This window comes from Zootoca vivipara, chromosome 9, assembly GCF_963506605.1.
Source record: "Zootoca vivipara chromosome 9, rZooViv1.1, whole genome shotgun sequence".
Taxonomy (NCBI): domain Eukaryota; kingdom Metazoa; phylum Chordata; class Lepidosauria; order Squamata; family Lacertidae; genus Zootoca; species Zootoca vivipara.
The window spans coordinates 5211736-5231052 of NC_083284.1; the positions used below are offsets into that span (position 1 = coordinate 5211736).

Here is a 19317-nt window from a genome sequence, read left to right on the forward strand (position 1 = left end):
CAAACATTAAAAGCTTCCCTAAACAGGGCTGCCTTCAAATGGCTTCTAAAAGTCAGGTAGTTGTTTATTTCCTTGACATCTGATGGGAGGGCGTTCCACAGGGCGGGCGCTATTACCCAGAAGGCCCTCTGCCTGGTTCCCTGTAAACTTGGCTTCTCGCAGGGAGGGAACCAGCAGAATCCAGGCTGAACGATGGGGGTGGAGACGCTCCTTCAGATATACTGGACCGACGGTGTTTAGGGCTTTAAAGGTCAGCACCAACACTTTGAATTGTGCTCGGAAACGTACTGGGAGCCAATGTAGGTCTTTCAGGACCGGTGTTATATGGTCCTGGTGGCAACTCCCATTCACCAGTCTAGCTGCCACATTCTGGATTAGTTGTAGTTTCCGGGTCACCTTCAAAGGTAGCCCCACATAGAGCGCATTGCAGTAGTCCAATGCTGGAATTCTACCGGCTGGAGGCAGTAGCCTGGCAGGATGCAGACAAATGACAGGCAGCCGCTCTCCAGAGTTTCAGGCGGGGGACATTCCCAGCTGTAGCTGGAGATGCCGGGGATTGGACCTGCAGATGAACCTGCAGGCGGGACCTTCTGCAGATGAAGCATATGCTTTACCACTGACCTAAGTCCCTTTCCCTTGAACTGATAGTCCAACATCAATTTTAATATTGTGGAAGGAAGAGCCTGCACGAATATATCATTCTGTATTTGCATGCCACCAATAGCAATGGTCTCCACACATGTCCGTCCCCAGTCTTCTACGGCAAGAGCACTAAAAGATCATTTTACCAGGCCTTTCGCAGACACTGCCATTGACTTGGTTGATGCATGTTGCTGCTTTCAGCCCTTGGTTGTTTGGCACGGCCAAGTAGCTGCAGAACCCAATGTCGCTCGGCTCCCCAGGCAGCCAATGGAGCGAGGTGTTTGTGAAGGGAGACATGTCTTCCCAGCACCAGTACGATATGTTGATCTTCCGCAGCCCAACCCAGGGTGTCAGGGCTTTTGGCTAAGAGGAAGGAAGGAAGTATGAGAGTTAAGGAGGAGCACACAGCCACAGTGTAACACATGGGCATTTTCAATGAGCAAAAATATGCTTTCTATTAAGGGATAGGTCTTGTTTAATGCACAGTGTTCTCTGGGCTGCCAAGATTTGAACAGGGTGCGAGTGAGAGGCAGCAGGCTGCTGAGTTAGCAAGCAAGAAGGTCATTTGTGTCTCTCCAGAACCCCCTCATGCTATCGCCGACTTCTTTCTCTAGCTCTCTGCCCCTTCAACGGACACGCATGCTAATTGCGGCAAGTCTCATAGCTATAGGCATTCTAGACAGTCAAACCCAGCTGCTGAAATGGAGCCCTAAAACCAGACAATGGCTTGTCAGAGACATAATGGCAAGCCTAGGTGGAAGAGAGTGGGTGGCATCATGAGGGGGACAGAGAGCAAAGTGTTACATCTGCCCCACACTAAGAAGATAATGGGTAGTTAGGTCTTACAAGGTAGCTAGGTGTGGGTTCCTCTGCATATGGAACCAATGCAGGTAAGCCCCAAATTTCAACTGCTAAAGTACTCCAAAACCAGAAGCAGTTGCTTTTGGGGGATAACATCAAAAACGTAACATTGTACTGAGATGCCAACATTAGCCTTGGTTGCAACCTCAGAGAGGAATATTAATTTCAACAGCTCCCTTTGAAATGGAGTGACTCAACCTGCGCATTAATGCACAAGGGCCTCCCTGACCACCCCAACACAACTTCAAAGGGCATTGCGGATCACTCACCGATGACTGTGTTTTCTGGAGTTCTTTAAGAAGGAAATCCACCTTCTTCTGGGTAGTGAGTGACGCCAGAGCAGCATTGTGGCTCCGGCAGTACAACTTCGCATTGTCATAGCTATCTTTCGTATGTGTGACTCTCAGGCAAGAGTTGCCCACCAAGTGCCAGGTGGCCCCACAGATGTTCTCTGTAAAAAAAAAAAAGAGGAGCAGAAGTTACACACGGATTTCACTCTTGCCTCGCTTGCGGCGATCACCCGCAGGGACTCAGGTGCCTACAAGGATCGCCTCCCTGGACTCAATTAACCAATTCACAAAAATATATATTTAACTCATCAATATACTATCATTTATTTAACTCACTAATATATTACCATTAGTTAAAAATGTCAGTGCAATAAAGGGGGCGGTTGGAGGATGGATGGAGTGCCTGGAGGCGGTTGGAGAATGGATGGCGGCTAACAGATTGAGGTTGAATCCTGACAAGACAGAAGTACTGTTTTGGGGGGACGGGGGCGGGCGGGTGTGGGGGACTCCCTGGTCCTGAATGGGGTCACTGTGCCCCTGAAGGACCAGGTGTGCAGCCTGGGAGTCATTTTGGACTCACAGCTGTCCATGGAGGCACAGGTTAATTCTGTGTCCTGGGTGGCTGTCTATCAGCTCCATCTGGTACGCAGGCTGAGACCCTACCTGCCTCTAGACTATCTCGCCAGAGTGGTGCATGCTCTAGTTATCTCCCACTTGAACTACTGCAATGCGCTCTATGTGGGGCTACCTTTGAAGGTGATCCGGAAACTGCAATTAATCCAGAAGCAGCAGCTAGACTGGTGACTGGGAGTGGCCACCGAGACCACATAACACCGGTCCTGAAAGACCTACATTGGCCTCCAGTACGTTTCCGAGCACAATTCAAAGTGTTGGTGCTGACCTTTAAAGCCCTAAACGGCCTCGGTCCTGTATAACTGAAGGAGCGTCTCCACCCCCATCGTTTAGCCCGGACACTGAGATCCAGCAGCGAGGGCCTTCTGGCGGTTCCCTCACTGCGAGAAGCAAAACTACAGGGAACCAGGCAGAGGGCCTTTTCGGTAGTGGCACTCGCCCTGTGGAACGCCCTTCCATCGGAGGTCAAGGAGATAAACAACTACCTGACATTTAGAAAACACCTAAAGGCAGCCAATGTTTAGGGAAGTTTTTAATCTGTGATATTTTAATGTATTTCAGTATTTGCTGGAAGCCGCCCAGAGCTTATAATAATAATAAAGCAATGCAAAAAGGCGGGCAGGCAGACAGATACTGTAGATATTCTTCTCCATTTGGGAGTGAAAGGAAATGGTAGAAGCATATGTGGATGCTACACTCAAGGAGAAAACATACCAGGCAAAGCAATGCATTCTTGATTCCGACCTTCCCACTGACAGTTCTGATCCAGGCTGCAGCTCTTACAGCTCGTCTTCTTGTTACAGTAAAATGCAGGGTTATCCTTGGGGCAATTTTCAAACGCAGCAATGGGAGTCTAACAGAGACAGCAAAATGGTTCACTTTTTCCTTCACAACATACACAAGATGAATCAACAATTTTGCTAAAGAGACAACAGGGTAGATCTAGCCATGAACACACTCCTTGTGTGGCACCAAAGCCACTAGAGTTATCTAAACTTCAGAAATCCCATTCATCCACCCAGCTTTGAGACCATTCCAGGCTTGGGTTTCATTAGAAGTTCCAGATCAGTTCCATCAGTTTTGTCACTGATCATCCCACTGAATAAGAGTTTTGGGCAATGCATTCAAAACGTACCTCCCAGGTGGTGATGGCCAAAGGTATTGTAAGCGTTCAGGAAGCAACAGGGCTTTGTAAAAGTGGCTAACCATACGCATGCATTCCCAAAACACTTTGGGGCCTATATACTTTTTTTAAGTGACTAAAAAGCAAGTTCTTCAGCTGTTGGGACCAAAAGAAAGAAAGAGGGAGAAGGGGGGGGGGGTCCTGAGGGTCAGGGTGTATGAAGAAAACTTTCCAAATGCAGCTAAATCAGCCATGTGACCTTATTCCTCATTGCTTAGCTCAGCTTTTGCTAACCTACTGCCTTCAGATGTTTTTGACATTGGGTCCAGCCAGCACAGCTGTCCAAGGGAGCCATTTCCACCCACTCCAGGACCTTCCAGGCCAAAGGATATGATGTTACCTAACAACATGAGCTAACAGCATGATGCAGCAGCAAAAAAACCTAATGCTATTCTAGGTTGCATCAACAGAAGCATAGTGTTCTGATCAAGGGAAGTCATAGTCCCACTCTATTCTGCCTTGGTCAGACCACACCTGGAGTACTGTGACCACAATTTTGGCAAGCTGGAACATGTGCCAAGGGTGGCAACGAAGATGATCAAAGGTCTTGAAACCAAGCCTTATGAGGAACAGTTGAAGGAGCTAGGTATGTTCAGCCTGGATAAGAGGGGACTGAAAGGAGATATGATAGCCATCTTCAAATATCTAAAGGGATGCCACATGGAAGACCGAACAAGCCTGTTTTTCCTGCTCTGGAGGGTAGGACTCAAATCCATGGCTTCAGGTTACAAAAAAAAGGAGATTCTGATTAAAGATCAGGAATAAGTTTCTGATAGTAAGAGCTGTTTGACAGTGGGACGGACTCCCTCGGGAGGTGGTGGACTCTCCTTCCTTGGAGGTTTTTAAGCAGAGGTTGGATGGCCATCTGGCATGGGTGCTTGAGCTGAGTTTCCTGCATTGCAGGGGGTTGGACTAGATAACTCTCGGTATCCCAGTGCTACAGTTCTATGATTCTATGGCTCAGAGGTCTCGTCCGCACCACACCCCATTGCATGTTGTCCTCACTGTCCCTATGCCATAGGAGCCAGAGGCATCTCAACTGAAAAATGGCGCTTTAAAAAATACAAACAGGTCCTCAGAGGAAGATGGGTTGACAGAAGGTCTGGACCAGGCATCCCCAAACTCCAGCCCTCCAGATGTTTTGGACTACAATTCCCATCATCCCTGACCACTGGTCCTGTTAGCTAGAGATCATGGGAGGTGTAGGCCAAAACATCTGGAGGGCCGCAGTTTGGGGATGCCTGGTCTGGACCCACCAGCTTTCATAAGGCCTCAGCATGCCACTGAGACAACAGCCCTTTTCCTGCGAGCTCCAGCTAGCGCTTGTCACACTGATCTGTCCATGGTCCTGACAATCTGTGGTTAGCCTTCCTGCTGCAAGGGGTGCATTGATCTGGGCCCACAACACAGCATTGGCATTCATTTATCCCAACCCTTACCTGTGTATGTGAACCTGAACACTGTATAGAACGCCAAAGGACTGAACCTCAAAAAAGAAAATCCCCTAACTAAAAAGGATACAAGGGCATAGGGAGGGCGAGGAAGAATAAGGGACTATACTATTTTATTGCAATAACGTGAAAAACCTAATGTGCCACAGATAAGAAAGAAAGACAAGCAGAGCCACCGATCTAACCCAGCCTGCCTTGGAAGCATCAAATCAAAACAGGATAAGACAAAGATAGGTTTTCAGTGACGGAGTGGGGGGGGGGAGAGATTGTTGTTTCACCCTGCAACACTTCTCAGTGTGTGTGACTTGTGTGATTAGGTATAAAAAATAGAAGCATTTTGGCAGAGTACACACAACCCTTTTGCTTCTCCCCACTCTCTCTTCTAGCATGTTCATTAGTGAGCCAACAAACACAATTGAAGCAGCCCACCCAGAGCTATGAATTGCAACTGCCTGGCAAAGTCAGCTGCAGTTGCTGACAAGCGCTTTCTTGGCAGCAGACATAAGTGGGGGGGGGGGAGAGAAGCAGAAACCATTACCTGGTCTTCTGAGCAGTTGCTGTTCCTCGACACACACTGGTCGGTGCACCAATGGCACCGGTTTGTGTTGGACGTGCAGCTGTAGCAGTCTGTTATCTGGTCGCATTTGTCATGGTCCCCAGCTAGTAAGGAAGAGGAAAGAACCTGCATGACCAAACAGGGGCAGTCTCAAAAGGTCTACTTGCCCACCGCAATTTGGACACAAGCAACAGAGGTGTTATTATTTAATTAAATTTGCATGCCGCCCTTCATCCATAAATCTCAGGGCAGTTCATAGCATAACAATACTAGATAAAAACACAACATGCATAATTAAAACAGTAACAAAACAATAACCCACCCCTGTCACTGGGCTATTCCATGTCAGACTGGAGCTGGGGACTTTCATATGAATGGATGCTCCTTTATATACATAAAGGGATACTCCGCATTGTCAGTCACCATGCACATTAATCTTTCCCCCTCCCAAAAATATAGAGCAGCTCTAAAATTCAATGAAGGGGAGCAAGAGGAGTGAGCCATGGGAAAATATGCATTTATTTCAATTGCACCTATGCAGCTTAGTTGCAGCAGGCAGGCAGTAGCTGCATCTCTGACCACTGTCAATGCTGGCTGGGCCTGACAGGCATAGCTGTTCAGTGATATTTGAAGGGCATCCCCTACATTTTTCAATCCCCAAACCATTCCCCAATGCTACCAAACAGCCAGTGGAAACATCACTAACCGAAGGCAGTGTCCAGTATGCCAGAGTGATAAAACCTAGTGGATCTGTCTGCAACACCTACCTGTCCAGCAAGGGCATTCCTCGGCAACTTTTTGCTCTTGCTGCTCTGTGGCCAGTTCCCACGGGAGGCACTGGAGGGTGGAGCTGTTCCACACACATCGGAGCCCAGGGCCTGCCCCCGAGCAAGAAGTTGCATTGCTGTAGGCTTCGCAGCTTTCCGGTGTGTATTTCACAATGTCGCTCAACAGCAGGCTGTTAAAACCTCCAAATATATACATATTGCTAACAAAGGAAGGAAAAGGAAAGGGAGAGATCAATGGCGTGTTCTTTACTTCAAAAGGGAGACCATGCGAGACACTTCTAACCGGCTGATCCACACACAGAAGCTGTGTTTGAAGATTCCTCTCAAACACTAGCCTTGTTTCCAATTAAAGCACTCCCACTCCATGCAAAGTTGCCTGGTTGTTCAGGAACCTTTGTAGGGCCATTCACTGTTTACAGGAGGTGCTGGACCACTTGCAGCTCACTGGCCTTGTCAAACAGGTAGCAAGCCCACAGGTGCAGTGGGCTTCCGTAAAGGTAACATTTCTACAGAGTTCACCACTATCAGAAGGTAGCCAAGCATCTAATATATGTGCTAGAAACCACCCAGAGTAGCTGGCGGAACCCAGTCAGATGGGTGCGGCATAAATAATGAAATTGTTCTTGTTGTTGTTGTTGTTGTTGTTGTTGTTGTTGTTGTTGTTGTTACTAGCTAGCATTGCAACACTGCAAGACAGAAGGACTAATAGGAATAGGTTAGGAATAGAGAGGCAGAAGGACTAATAGGAACTACTTAGTTCTACATGTTGTGTGTCGTGCAACTGATCGCACAAGTCAGGTGTAGGGAACCTCTAGCCCTCCAGGTGTTGCACTGGCAATGCTCGCTGGGGTTGATGAGAGCTGATGAGAGGGCAACATCTGGAAGTCCAAAGGTTCCCTGGCATAAGTATGTGGTCTGATACGCAGCTCTGCAATGGGCATGCAGAGAATCTCAGGTGTTTTTAAAAACCTACATCCAGTCTTCTTGGCTACTGAGAAGTTTGGAAAAGTTGCAGCTGGGGCTGATGGACATCTTGGAAGCAGAAGGGCGAAGTCACAATGCTCGTGCCTTCAGTACTCTAAATTATCTCAAGTATCTCGTGGTTCATCTCCACAATTGCATCCTGACCCTGATCTATGCAGGCCACCCACAAGCCGGTTTCCATGTGCTTCCAGTCCTCCAGCCTGGGTCAAAAACTCTAAAGCTGACTGAGCAATGTGTGGCCTTTCAGATGCTGCTGGACTACAATTCCCATCATCCTTGCCAATGGCCCTGCTAGCTGGGGGCTGATGGAAGTTGGGAGACCAATGTCATCTGGAGGGCCACAGGTCCCCCTGTCCCTGCCTTAAATCTCTTGCCTATGTGGATGGAAAACCTGCATAATATACTCTGACTGCAGGACTGTTTCCACCCCCACTCCCCAACGCAGAAATATTGTGGCCTGCAAAGTGCACAGAGCTCTTAATAACTCTGCTGAGCATCACCTGCACACAAAGGAGGCCAGAGTTTCACAAAAAGAGACTTTTTAAGTGAACCTAAGAAGTGTGAAAATTGTTTCTCTGGGTGTTTTAAGACAAAAGAGAAAACTCTGGCGGTACAGATTAAGTGACGGATGGCTGAAGTCAAGTGCAGCGCAGCAGATACAAAACAGAGTTCAAAAAAGGGCCAACAGTAACACGGAGGAGCAGGGGAACGGGTTTTCGCCCAGGAGAAGATTTAAGGCGGAGGCTCTCAGAAAGGCGATAAAACCATGTTGTTATGATAGGAGGTACATTAGCTAGTGAATGGGGTGGAAAAGCTGAGTTGGAAACTGTTGTTCAAAGCAAGGATGGAGGCAAAACTCAATGAGCTAAACAGTCATGTTTCAAAACTAGTAAAAGTACTTCTCCACAATTAACCCATGGAGCTCATTACCACGGGAAGGTAATAGTACGGCAGCTAGCATAAAACTGGCAATAAAGAACAAAAAGGGGTGGGGGAAGTTTCAAACCCACCACGAAAGGTAATGGGTACTCTATACACATTAACACACTTGAGTGTAGGGGGGGGGAGAGCATCCATGTTGTCATTTGCATTCGGTGTGTTAATCTGCTGGGAATCTGGGAGCAAGAACCAGCAGCTAAAATATTGGCCCTATCACTAAATTTGACAATCTACAAGCCCCATGGATGCTGTTGCAATAGGAAGAGTGACTTGCTTTAATTAGCCTTCAGACAAATGGCAGTCCCCTCTTTGTGATAACAAGTATGGACACCTGAACTGACATAAGCAAAAGATATCCAAGGTATCCAAATTTGTGGAATGGAAGGGGGGGTGGTCATTAAGGTAAAGGAGGGAGCACGCAGGTGTCTTCCCACCTGTTGAGGATAAACACTTGCGGCAAAGAGCCTGCTGCACTCCTCTAGGCTCCCCACAGCAGACGTTTATCCTGCACAACAGGGGAAGGGCAAAAGTCAGAGCCCCACAGCCCCTCTGTGCTTGCACTGCCCCTTCATAGGGGGAACAACAGAATAGGGCTAACGGTATGGGCACAAGTGGAAGCTCTGTGCAGCCATCACAAGCAGCTGGTGCAAGTTCAGAGGTGCTGGCCGTGCAAGCAGGAGCGCTTCCAGCCATGCCCTCACGTGGTCAGCAACAGGAGTGCAGGACGAGACCTTGGCTCCCCTTCTCCCCACACCCACAAGGACACCAGCCATTTTGCCCTCTTACTTGTTGCTCAGCACAGCAGAGTGTCCAAATCTGTTGACGTCGTGAGGGAGGTCAGGTTGAGGGAGCACGGACCAACAATCGCAAGCTGGAATTAAGCAAGCCTCATTTCAGAGCAGTCTTACCTGTGCAAAAGGTGTTTTAGGGCTAGACGGTATTACTAAATCCCCAGGGGTCTGATTATCTTTTGCAACTAGATAAATTACTCCACACACAAATGAATGTCACAAGTAGCTAAGAGGGTCCCTGTTCTTTCACTGGTTATTGGGTGAGCGGGCGCAAATCCATTTAGAATACTTTCTGCTTGCCATGGCTTTAAGGCAAGGAGGAGAGCAGAGCAAATCGACCCATCTCTTCCTTCCTCTCTCCAAGCTGCCCTAATACCCCCTTTCACACCTGCTTTTGTGGATCCCCAGATTATTCCCACACAAATACACACTTACCTTGGACGAAACTATGAGAAGTACCCAGGGGGGGGGGGGAGGGCAGCAGCCCATAAGGTTGAGCAAACATGCTAATGCCTCAAAGGGCTTCCTGTCTAGAGTAGGTATCATGTCTTTCCCTTCCAGTGGTTCAAAATCTTTGGGGTCAAAAACAACATTGCACCAGCCACAAATGTCCTTCCATTTAAATCCTTTGCAGAAATTAAGAAATTGTCTGTAATAATCGGGAATAATGCAGGAAAATGTGGAAGGAGGTGGTTCAGACTGTTCAAAATACTGAATCTTTTTTTATTTAAAAACAAACAAACACCGAGGTCTGCGGCAGTTGCCATGAGAGGACCAGGGTATGTGGTCTAATCTTAAAATGTATCTACCCAGGTAAGCTCTCAGGTAATGAGTCAGGGTATGACCAGGTGACATACTCACACACCCACAACAACTCAAGAAGGCTTTTAAGTGGTTCTGGTGATTGCTCCTCTTTACTTATACACACAAACAAACAAACAGTTTCACACACACTGTTCCCAGGAGAGGTGGAAGCACACAAGTTTGCAATAAGGAGAATTTTTTTAAAGAACTAACCACCAGAGGGTTCACAATCTGTATTACCATGCATACTAAAGGCAAATGGCTGGGCAATGGGGGGAAAGAGGGAGGAAAGCTGGATCTCAAGAGACAGGCATTGATGCCTTGGCTAAAACAACATATGGCCTTCGTAAATGCTTCAACTCCAATGGCACAACTGGCATCTGTGGGTGCAACAGAGCTCCTTCTTCCTCTTCCTCTCCTGTCCCATCTAACAGGTTCCGGAGGCACACAGCAGGAAGAGAGGAAATGGATGCACTGGATGCAACCCACATTTTCCAACCCAGCCAGTTGCTTTTCATAATACAAATGAACCACAACCAGGGGGCCTCACCCCAACAGCTGATCTGTTGCCCACTTCCTGGCTGCCCTGCCCTGCTACTTCCAAGCCTCCATCCTCCTCAGCCTACTCCTACTCCTCCCATCAGGGCAGCAGCCGGTCCTATTTCTTCCGCTTTACACCCCCACCCCCACATTACTGGTTATCCAGACTTAAAACTTCCCTGGAGTCAGTACTGCACCAGAATGTATTGCAGTGCATGAAAAGATGGCACCAGCAAATGGGACAACACATGCTACATTAGCTGAAATCATTAGAGCTCTGGCAACTTTGAATAGTTCAGGATGAGGCTTTGGCATTCAGGGATGGAACCCTAATACAGTTTGGACTAATGGCCCCTCGCCCTGCAGGGTGCTTTAATTGCCAGCAGAGATTTCACTGATTTATTCTCTCCTTCTCTCTTTCCAAAAAAAAGTTCGGTGTGAGAGCATTTGATTTTTTCGCTGAACTGTTTAATGGGCACATGTGCCGTTCCAGTTTTTCAAGGCAGATCTAAGGGAAAGTGAGCCAGAAAGTTCAATGGTATTTTTGATCCAGGAGGCTGAGAGCTGCGAGGCCAAGGAACATATTTTTGTAGATTAGGAGGAGCACCTGAAATGCTTTGACTCTGCTGCCTTCTCCCTCTTTCGCTAGGAACCAAGTAAAGAAAAAGCTAATGGTTTTGAGATTACCCAGAATTATTGCCCTGCTGACTTTGAATTAAGCCAACTTTTGATTTCCACCTCAGATCCACAAGAATGTATCAGTTTGTGTGTGTGTGTGTGTGCGCACACATGCAGTGTGAAAGAGGTTTGTGTTCTCGTAAAACATAAGCCCATACACAGGGAAATGGTGGCCAGTATTTCAGTGCATGCCAAGAGAAGAGGGAGACACAGTCAGCAACTGCATTGTTGTGTAGGGCTTTTGCTAGCTTCAGAGAGCTATGTAAGATGCTGTGTGTGTGTGTGTGTGTGTGTGTGTGTGTGTGTGTGTGTGTGTGTGTGTAAAGCAAGAAGATAGACGTTGAGCTCTTGCACAGAAAAGAAAAAATATATTGCTTTGTACAACATGTGGGTAAAAACGAATCATTCCAGAAATCCAGGAATTATGGTGAGGCTTCCATAAAAACTTAAATAGGGTATTAAGAGATGATCTAGATTTTATTCTTCGGTGTGTAAACTGATCCCCATCTTGCCTAAAGAAAAACAGCATCCAGGTTATAGTTTTGTTAAATGCTGCCCTCTCCTGGCTTTTCCAAGTTCAGCTGCTTAATCAACTTGGGTCCCTGCCACATGGGAGCATCTCCCAGCAAGGCACATTCAAGCAGCCATAGATGCTCATGGCAGGACAGCTCCACCCCTTTGAAACAAGAGCTTGGCCTGCTTCTCCACATGACTAGTTCGACCCCCGCGTGTGCTGGACAGTCCAGCATCACACACAACTGTGTTGTCGCTAGCCATGCATCCTTTTCCTGGGATTAAGGAACAACATTTGCAATGCACACGTTATCAGCTGAACAGATAATAATGCGCACTCCCCTTGCAACAGACTGAGGGCTGCTCACGTTCCAAAGCAGCAAAAACCTGGGCACAGTTCATCTTAACTGTATTGTTTACAGCATATTCTATTTCTTCCCCCCACCCCACCTCCAGCTACGAGCTGCTGCAAAAGCAAAGTTTGGTGCTAACAGAAATTGCCCCACAGCAAGAGCCCGGTGGCGACCTGATATTGCACACACGGCTTATCACAGCAGTGCTGGCTGCCATCTGTATGGGGAATTTGAGATAATGAAAACCAGAACCGCCTGCTACCATTTTTAGGTAGCCCTGCCTCCATTTTGCCCCGAGATTTTCCGGGGACAGAGCCACATGCAGAACCTTGGCACAGCTGTGCCACAGGGAACTCTGCTGGAGGCTTCCCTGGGGAACCTGTTTGCAGTATAAATGCCTAAGTTAGTATAAATACCTAACTTAAGCTTTGTGAGTGAAAGCTCAGAGGCTGAGCGCCACTGTCTCCCCTACAGTGAGTGAGCCAGAGTGGGGCAGGCAATGAACCTTCAGCATTAACTGCAATTGTGTAACCCAAAAGGTTCTAATGGTTTCAATTGTTGTTGTTTTTTTAAAAAGCATGCTATCTTAAAATGTTGACAGATCTGCTTTCACAAATAACAGGGCTTTTTGTCTGCTTACTTGAACTTCTAAATGAGACTTACCTAGATCATAGGCCATGAAATCTGAAGAAAAGCACTTGGCCCCATGGCTCATAGAAGTGTCATTGTGGGTGTTTCCTCCAAACACCAGCATGGTCCCACTAATGATCACAGCAGAATGCAGGTACCGGGAGAACTTGCTGTCTCTGAGAATTGTCCTGCGGATATATAACAAGAAATGGGATTTCAAAGGCTGCCCATGCCCTAAATGCTCCAAGTGTCTTCAAAAAGAAGAGCGAAGGCAGCGATGCCTGAAAACAAGCCACAGGAATGGAGTACAATTATTTCAGAGGTAGCACAGAAAAGATCCAGGGTCCAAGGACAAACGCAGAGGTTGCAAAGCCTGTAGGTGCCATAGCACCTGTAAAGGTTTTTATCGGTGGCTCTGGGCAGATGCCCCAGACTGTGAGCTTTCATTTCTAGTTTTGCATTGTACCACACACCACATGGCAGTCTTTCCGTGCTATGCCATGCCCCCTCCTTCAAAATAGTAGCTATTTTATTGCTGGCACTCCCCAGCACTCTCTCACAATTCAAAATGTCCCCACCAATCCATAAAGGTTGGCCGCCCCTACTTGCGACGAAAATTCAAACGGCAAACCCGAAAGGTACGTGGGGAACAAATCACATTTTCAAATACTGATAACAAATGCGTAAATGCAACACAGTGAAGAAAAACCCAAACCGGGAATAAAAATACAAGCAATAAAATAAGTAAAATCGCCATCACATGCAGCCAGCATACAGCCCCGCACTGACCCACTGCCTGCCCAGGCCCTTGCTAATCAAAGCTGCTCTTTTTTGCCATAGGGAGAGAAAAGAGAAAGCATCTGCGAGCTCATCAACTATATGCTTCCTTCAGAGCTCTTCTCTTGAATAGGAAAGAGAATGTGTTGGTCCAAGACTCTCAGCAATAATAAGTTATAGTACAGAGGCTTGCCGGGGGGGGGGGGGGAGGCAAGGAATGACAGAGTGAGAAACTTGCCCTGTACTGTTGGCTTTCTGGTCAAATCTACTTTTAGGGGTAGAATTTGCACAGAGACTGGTGTCAGAGCAAATTAGACATCACAGTGGCAGATCCATTTGTCATAACCAGCCCGTGTGGGTAAGGTGGGGGGGGGGTGCTAAACCGTTTCCCCACTCATGATTTCCCCACTGAAACGGCATCCCTACGGTTTTCCCCTCCAGCTAGGGCTCCGAAACTAAGAGCAGCTCCCATCAGTAGAAGATCAGCTGGGGTAATATGTTTTGGGGAAAGTGGGCAGACAAGCATGGGCAGGATTCAACCTTCTCTTGCTCCCATCACCTAGGAATCTGCTTTTCAAGGGTCTGTGCCTAGTTGGACCCTGAGATGCCATTTTACCTTTCCCTACAAATGAGTGGGGAGCAGGGATCTGTCTAAATAAAAATATGCGTATGTCCCTTGGTGTTGCAAATTTAACTGCACAACCCGTGCATAATTTAAAGAGAACCTATCGACTCACTTAAACGTGGTCTGCTAGTTAAAACAAAGGCTATAAAATATGCATTTCCCATAGTACTCCCTTTGCCTTCAGCCAAATATCTTAATTAACTCAATCAATCTCCAAAACCCTTCCTAACCACTGTGTGCGGTGGTCCTCCAAGTATGTTACATTTATTCAAGATATGGTTGACATATTCATCACCGTTTCCACATAGGAAGCTGCCATATAGAGAGTCAAAGCCTGGGTCCGTCTAGCTCAGGACTGTTTACACTGACTGTTTACAGCAGGGGTCGGCAAAGTGAGGCCCATGGGCTGGATCAGGCCCAATTGACTTCAGGATCCGGCCCACAGACTGTCCGTGGATCAGCATGGGGATTCTGTTTATTCAGGCTGTGCCACTTTTACCCCTGCACCATTCCATTCTCCACACACACACACACACACCGCGGCGGAGCCACCTCCCTCCCTCCTCCTGCCTTCTCCCCGCCTTGCCTAGAGAAGGAAGGGGGCTGGGCTGAGCTGGCTGAGCGCCATTTTAAGCAGCCCCTCTCCGGAGCCAGCCCTTTCGCACCACTCATCTTCCCTCCACCGTTGCCGCCACTGCTGCCGCCCTGGTGCTCCTGTGGGCCAGAGAGCAGAGCAGGCGAGCTCGCTCTGCCTACCCATGAGAAGCAGCAGCAGCGGTGGTGGTGGTGGCGGCGGCGGCGGCCCCTAGAAGGTAAGTGCAGCGGCTGGGGCTGGGGCTGGGGATGGGGCTGGGGAGGAGGACTACTTGCACCCCTCGCCTCTTCTTCCAGCTCCCCCCCACCGGTGCCGCTTCTCCGGCCCGCCACAAGGTCTGAGGGACAGTGGACTAGCCCACAGCTAAAAAAAAATTGCCGGCCCCTGGTTTACAGGCTTACAGACAGGGAATCTCTATCAGCCCTACCTGGAAATGCCAGGGATTGAACCTGGGAGCTTCTGCATGCAAGGCAAGATGCTCGACCACTGAGCTATGGCCCTCTCCACATGGTCTCATGGTGGGTGGAGCAAGGGCTCTTTCAAACATCCCAAAAGACTGCTAAACAGTCAAAATGGATTCAGGTTTGTTCGTTTTTGCTTATTTCAGCAGGGGTCGCCAACACTGTGTCCTCCAGGTTCTTTGCAACTACCATTCCCATAAAGCACCAGATGCAATGGCCAGTGGACGGAAATGATGGGAATTGTAGCTTTGGGGGGCAACCAACCTGTTGGCTGACTCTGTATTACAGAAACCCATTTAAAGTTTTTAAGATCAGCTTACAGTAGATTCCAGCATTAACTAGAGTGCCGGGACTCTTTAGGTGGCCACAGAAGGCTGCAGATTTCAAAGTGAAAATAGATTTAAAGTATACCTACCACCTGCCCTTATTGACTTCATACTGGTACAAATCGTCTGTTAGTCTGTACTTGTTGGCACTGAACGCCTTGTAACCTCCGTGAGCGTAGATGGACTTGGTGTTTGGATCATACACGCTGCTGTGGCCATAGCCTCCTTGAACTAAGGCTCCCGTTGTTTGCAAAATATTCCATGTATTTGTGGCTGAGAGAGAATGAGAGGCAGTTATGAAAGTGCCCTGCTTAATCGGCAGGTGTCATATGTTCCAGCTCAATCGCTACTAACAGCAAGGATCATCCTCTTTACAGAAATCCTCCCCATTATCAAATAAGAAAGCCCCTCCGGTTCACAGCTACTTTCAGCAGACATTCACTGGCTGTGGAATCCCTCAGGGTCTAGGCATGGATGTTTCCCAGAAACAAATAAGAAATGCAATTCAAGCTGGCTTACATACTGGCAAGATGAAACTGAACTTTAATTTATACATTACAAATATATAGGCTGCGTACATAATTTAAAAATTGCTACCTAACCCAACGCCAGGGGATATGAATTGTCAGGGATTTGATTTAAAAAATGAGAGCAGGACCACTACCCCATCACAAGCAACAAATACCCAGCTCGGAAGGATTTACAATCTCATCAGATCAACAAGACTGAGATTGCCCAGGGGGTGGCAGGGGGGGTGGCGAGAAGGGAACAGAACTTGAAAAGGCACGTGAGCATCAAGGGTCTGGGAAGGAAGAGGCAAGTGATGAAGGAAATGAACACAAGGTAAAGGCCGCAACAGGGGTAGAAACCGTGAAAAATTGTAGGTATTTGAAAAAGAGAAAAAAAGTGTTACCTAGTCCTCTGCAGGAGGAGAGGACAACATACACATACAGAAGGATGACCAAGCAAACGCAATACGATAAAAAAAATAAACAGGGCAAACATGGAGCATTAAATGGAGCTTCCCCTTTCTTCCCACTGCAGCCCCCTCATTCTGCCCCCATCCCACCCACCCCAAAATCTGCTCTAGAGAGCTCCCCATGGAGATGTTGGGGGGCAAGCAGAAGCCACAGGGGAAATGGAAAGGAAGGGAACATCCCATGGCACAAGTAAAATGCTTTTCTGCTCACGCACAGATGTCATTTGATGCAACCCAGTGTTGAAACTGAAGGTATAATTGGAATTATCAAAAAGTGGGGGGGGGGAATGGTAAAGCAGGAGCTTTAGAGAAGGAAAGGGGACAGGTGGAAGAAGGAAATTTGTCCATTAGCGCCGTCTTATGTAAGATGTTCCTCTTTGCTTCTTTACAAATGATAGGTTGAGAGTCACTGTCAAAGCAATACCCACCCAGGTTGTATTCCTGCACGTTGCTGATGTATCCATAAAGAGGGCAATGCCCAAAGATGACCAGCATCACAACCGTGCCGTCGTCCCGCGTGACAATGTGGGCTGAGTGGCCAACGACAGCGTATTGCTCCTTGGTCTTTGGGGTCACGTGAACCCAGGACTGGTTTGCAATATGAAACACCCAGAGCTCACTGGTCACATTTCCAGATTCATCTATCTTGCCTCCATACATGTAGATTTTATTCTGTGGGGGGAGGGGTAAAGGTTTATTTCACATTAGAATTCATTGCTTTTTAAAAAATGACCCAACAAGAAAACAAACTCATAAGCACTTCAAACAGCACTCCTAGCAAAGAAAGAAACAAAGAACTTGAATTTGCACATACCTGCCTATCACAGAATGAATGTTCTCATACAATCATTTCCGCCATTCACCAGCACACGTGAAAAGCTACCAGCATTCTAATAAATGACCCAGCATCTACCCAGCTTTAGCCTCACACCCATCTTTCACCAGTTAATATCAGCATTTAACAGAAAATGTTCCAAATAGTGAAGAAATGAACTAATCTCAAGCATTCTTCTGCATATTACAATTTCACCTAATGGCATGGAAAACGATCCCGTTCCTCCCATATTCTGCCCCTAAGTGTGGAAGTCTCAAATGCCAGGGTGCCGGGGGTTCAGGAGATGCGTGGAAAGCAGTCAAGAGAAAACAAAATCATATGGGGGAATAACATCCCTCCCTGGCCCCAATGGGCTAACAACTGAGGCACCACAAATCAAATGGCAAGCTTGCCCCGCTCTATGACAGACCCAGGGAATCTGTCCCTCAACCCCGCAACTTTAGCATACAAAGCCACTATGCAAGATCAGGAGGCCTGGAGGGAAGTGTCATTCGAATGCGGACGACACTCAGCTCAGTTCTCCTGTCCTCTGAGTTGGGTGAGGCTGTGCAAGTGCTGAACTGGTGCCTGGATTCAGAAATGGGCTGGATGCAGGCCAAGAAACTGAGGCTCAGTTATGACAAGGCAGGCATGGCAGATAAGTAGCTGCTGTGTCCAAGAATTAGCTGCACAATCTGTTCTACATGAGACTGCACTCCCCCTGGTGTGCCATTTGGGGGCAACTCCTGGCTCCAGAATTGTCACATAAGGCCTTAGTAGCACAGAGTGCTGCCCATTGCTTTCAGCGGTTTTGCCAGCTGTGGCTGTTCCTAGACAGCAATCGTCTTGCCACAGTGACCCGTTGTCTGGTAACCTCCCAACTGGATCACTGCAATGCGTTCTACATGGGCTTGCCCTCCGAGACAACGCACAAGCTTCCAATTCACACAGGATGTGGCTGCCAGAATTTTAATTGGCACAGCCAGATGGACTCACATTACACTGACTCTAAAGGACTTACGTGGCGGCTGGATCGCTTCCAAGGCAATTTGTCTTTAAAACCCTCCAATATCTGAAAGGCTGCCCTTTTCTGGCCCATATCCTAAGATCTTCAGATGAGCTTCTGTGCACCTCTGGCCAGGTAAGATTTGTTGTATATCAACAAGGAAGAGAGAGCCCTTTAGAATGCCCTCCCTACAAGGCTGGCGCAAGCATTCTAATCATTTCAGCACGAGGTAAAAACTTATTTGCACAGGTGCTTCAAAGGTGCTTAGTCAAGTTGGCCGTGTTTTGTTTCTAGTTGCCTTTTAAGTATCAAATGGTGAATACTCTATTTTTTTGGCACGTTTAGTTTTGTTTATGCTTAATATGCATCACCCTGGTATCCTTAAGGAGGAAGGACAGTGTGAAGATTAATAATCACTGTTTGTTTAAGTCCTTCTCTCAATTTCCAGTCCAAGCTCAGTAACTGCAGCATCATCCTTCCACCTATGGATCACCCCCATTTCTTTATAGTGTGCCACATGAATTGCCTTCCATGCCACGCTGCCTTAAACTGGGCTCCTAAGGAAATTCTTCCATTCTGTGACTGACTCCCATTGTACTTCTTGAAGCAGAATTAAATTCGAGGCTCGTTTTCCTTCTTTTGCTGAATGCACTGCATTTATCCCATTTCATACTGGAATTAATCCATGAATCGCCATGGACAGAGCACTGGATTTGGGGTGGAGATACCTGGATTCAAATCACTACAGTAGAACCTCTACTTACGTCCCACTCTACTTAGGCCCGTTCCAAGTCATGACCGCGGCAAACCCGGAAATAAACACTGGGTTTGCCACGATTTGAGCACACGCAGAAGCGGCTGCCGCCGTCTGCACATACACAGAAGCACAACAGCGCTTCTACCAGCAACCCGTTTCGCCATAAGGACGGGCCTCTGGAACGGATTGTGGTTGTGAGTACAGGTTCCACTGTACTTCACTACAAAACCCACAAGAACTTAAGAGTGAGGGGTTCTGCATCAGACCAAAGGCCCATCTAATCCAGCATCTCGCTTCTCACCTTAGTCACCATCAAGGTGCCTTTGTGCCCTGCTTCAGAG

The 19317-nt window shown here is 47.6% G+C and overlaps 1 protein-coding gene across 2 annotated transcripts in view; it reads right to left on the minus strand.

The window, feature by feature from the left end:
• The window catches only part of ATRN (attractin), a 161917-nt gene that overhangs the window by 77774 nt on the left and 64826 nt on the right, over positions 1–19317 (minus strand). For both annotated transcript variants that reach the window (XM_060278333.1, XM_035101162.2), the window contains exons 8-16: positions 16828–17071; positions 15510–15693; positions 12670–12824; positions 9114–9198; positions 6384–6604; positions 5599–5720; positions 3141–3279; positions 1773–1954; positions 789–1005 (exon numbers count right to left, since the gene is read on the minus strand). In XM_060278333.1, coding sequence (XP_060134316.1) covers positions 789–1005; positions 1773–1954; positions 3141–3279; positions 5599–5720; positions 6384–6604; positions 9114–9198; positions 12670–12824; positions 15510–15693; positions 16828–17071 — 1549 coding nt within the window. The remainder of the gene's footprint in view (positions 1–788; positions 1006–1772; positions 1955–3140; positions 3280–5598; positions 5721–6383; positions 6605–9113; positions 9199–12669; positions 12825–15509; positions 15694–16827; positions 17072–19317) is intronic.